Source organism: Morus notabilis, unplaced genomic scaffold (genome assembly GCF_000414095.1).
Source record: "Morus notabilis unplaced genomic scaffold, ASM41409v2 Scaffold3120, whole genome shotgun sequence".
Classification (NCBI taxonomy): domain Eukaryota; kingdom Viridiplantae; phylum Streptophyta; class Magnoliopsida; order Rosales; family Moraceae; genus Morus; species Morus notabilis.
This window is the reverse complement of record NW_010367243.1, coordinates 56,446-58,715: the sequence shown is the minus strand read 5'-3', so window position 1 is coordinate 58,715 and position 2,270 is coordinate 56,446. Positions and strand designations below refer to the sequence as shown.

The window sequence follows — 2,270 nt, the reverse complement described above, 5'->3', positions numbered from 1 at the left end:
AAAAAAATGGCGTGTTAGGTTTAAAGAGATTTTTGATAATTTCATTATAACGTACCAAAAATTCTTTAACAAAAATCTAATCAAGTACTAATCCAATAATATAACAATTAGAGGCGGCACCTAAAACCTTATTAAGGCAAATATAATATAGTAATTGTACTTTGTACAGTTATCAAGACTAGGCTCATGTATAGGTTTCCAAACAACATTGTGAAAGGGCGGGGTTGAAATTTCTCGAGAAAATAGACAAATCAATGACTTTACTGCTCATCATCTATAATATGAGTGGATCTGCTTGTTCTTTCATTGCTCAGCCATTTATCTTCTGTTCATTCTGATCTTGAGATAAGACAAACAATTAAAGGAAAATTTAACAAAATTGAAGAGCATTAAAACAGAATATGAACCAAAATTTTGGAAATTTCTTTTAGATTACAGACAATTTACAAGCAACTGATATGAATAGCTTTTGTTTAGTTTCTAGAATCACAACCTCTGAGATCATCATAGATCATAAAAGAAATCACAGACGTTGATACAGAACAACGAGAAATCAAGAACTAAAACTCCAGAAACAAACGAATCGGAGGCAGAAAACGGACGGCTAAGATTTATTCTACAGCGATCCTCGTGATCAAAATCCTATTGAGCAGAGGAATCGGCGATGGCAGATCAAGAGCGAGGAATCGGAACAGAGGCCTGGTGAAGGAGCTGCTGGGCGCGGGCGAGCTGGTCCATGAGAGAGACGATGCGAGCGTGGTAGGAACGCGCCTGATCGACGGCCTCGGCCTCGAGCTCGCCGAGCTGCGAGCAGAGGCGTTCCTCGGCCTCCTCGGCGACTCTGAGCCTGTCCCAGGTTCTAAAGAGCTCCGATTTCATCTGCTCCTCTCTCTCCTGGCTCTCTCTCAGCTCCCTCTCCAGCTCCTCGTTCCTCTTCTTCAGAGCTTCTCCTCCGGCGACGGCGACGGCGACCTTTTGCTGCTTCGTGACAGCCATTGTTGAGAGCTTCGATAATTGTGGGAGATTTTACTCGGAAGAAGAGAGATATAACTGGAATGTTTGTGTTGCGTTTGGTTTGGAGAACTCAAACGGTTTATATAGCGGCAAAAAGCTATGTGTCCAGGTTCAATGTATCTGTAGTGCCCTTGCGATTTCGCTTCGCTGACGTATTGGCTTGTGTTTTTTTTGTTCTCTGATATTTGCGCTTCTGTTATTAACTTATTAAACTAGAATATTCCCTCTCTGTAAGTGTTTCGGTTGGCAAATATTAATTTTATACTTACAAATTCACAGTTCCCCTGAAAAAAAATATAAATTATTTACAAGACTAGTATTATTAATTTAAGATTCTGTTTATTTAATCGATTCACGTTTTGTTATATAAAAAGTTCTCAAAAACAGTTATATTTAATTTTTTTATTACAATAAAAAATTTTCACATAAAATTATATCTCAATTCGAATTAAAAATTCGAATTAGTGAATTAAACGGACCCTAAATTAAGTGCATGCTTTTTAATTAAAATTGTTGATTAAAAAAAATTGTTGTACGCCTGTCGTAACCTCTTTAGAATCAACAGGTTGTTTGATTACAATCTTTTGGCCCGTTGTTTTTGTTTTTGTTTTTTGTTCTTTTTTGAAATGATTTGGCCTTTTGTTTTAGGCATGAGAAGAAAATGTAATAGCTTTTCACCAAATTTGTTAGAAAAATTTTCTAAGGAAATAGTAGAAAATAGGCTAATATGAACAACTTAAGAAAGTATATGAGTCAATTTTTAGTTATAAAAATTAATATGTCATAATTTGTCAAGTTATGGTTCATAACCAGATAAATTATGGACAAACTTGTCAAGTTTTGGTTAATAATCATACAAGTTATGGACAATTATGGACAATAACTTGTTAAGTTATGGTTCATAACCAGACAAGTTATGGATGAAAACAATAATTTGGCCTATTTATTAACTTATGTAAACTATTGGCCTATTAATTTTAATTCATCTTAAGTCTTGGCCTATTTTTCTCTTTCTCTTAATTTTCTAATACACCTGATGTATCAACAGGTCAATTTTTTTTAACCGTTAAACCTGCATATTTTTTAATTTTTACTTAATTTTATACAAATTTAATGATTAAAAAACCTAACCTACTGTGTGTTAGCGTTTAAGAATCTTTTTGAGGGGCTAATTTTTATGAGTTATTTGTCCATAGAGTTCAATAACGGTAATGATGATATTCTTTATTATTATTATTATTATTATTATTATTATT

At 34.0% G+C, this 2,270-nt stretch overlaps 1 protein-coding gene across 1 annotated transcript; it reads right to left on the bottom strand.

The window, feature by feature from the left end:
* Window positions 1-402: 402 nt before the first annotated feature.
* On the bottom strand, window positions 403-1,080 carry LOC21385449 (protein RESPONSE TO LOW SULFUR 3). The gene has a single exon (XM_010112162.2). The coding sequence runs from the start codon at window positions 994-996 to the stop codon at window positions 673-675; it is 324 nt and encodes a 107-aa protein (XP_010110464.1). The 5' UTR covers window positions 997-1,080; the 3' UTR covers window positions 403-672.
* Window positions 1,081-2,270: the final 1,190 nt, after the last annotated feature.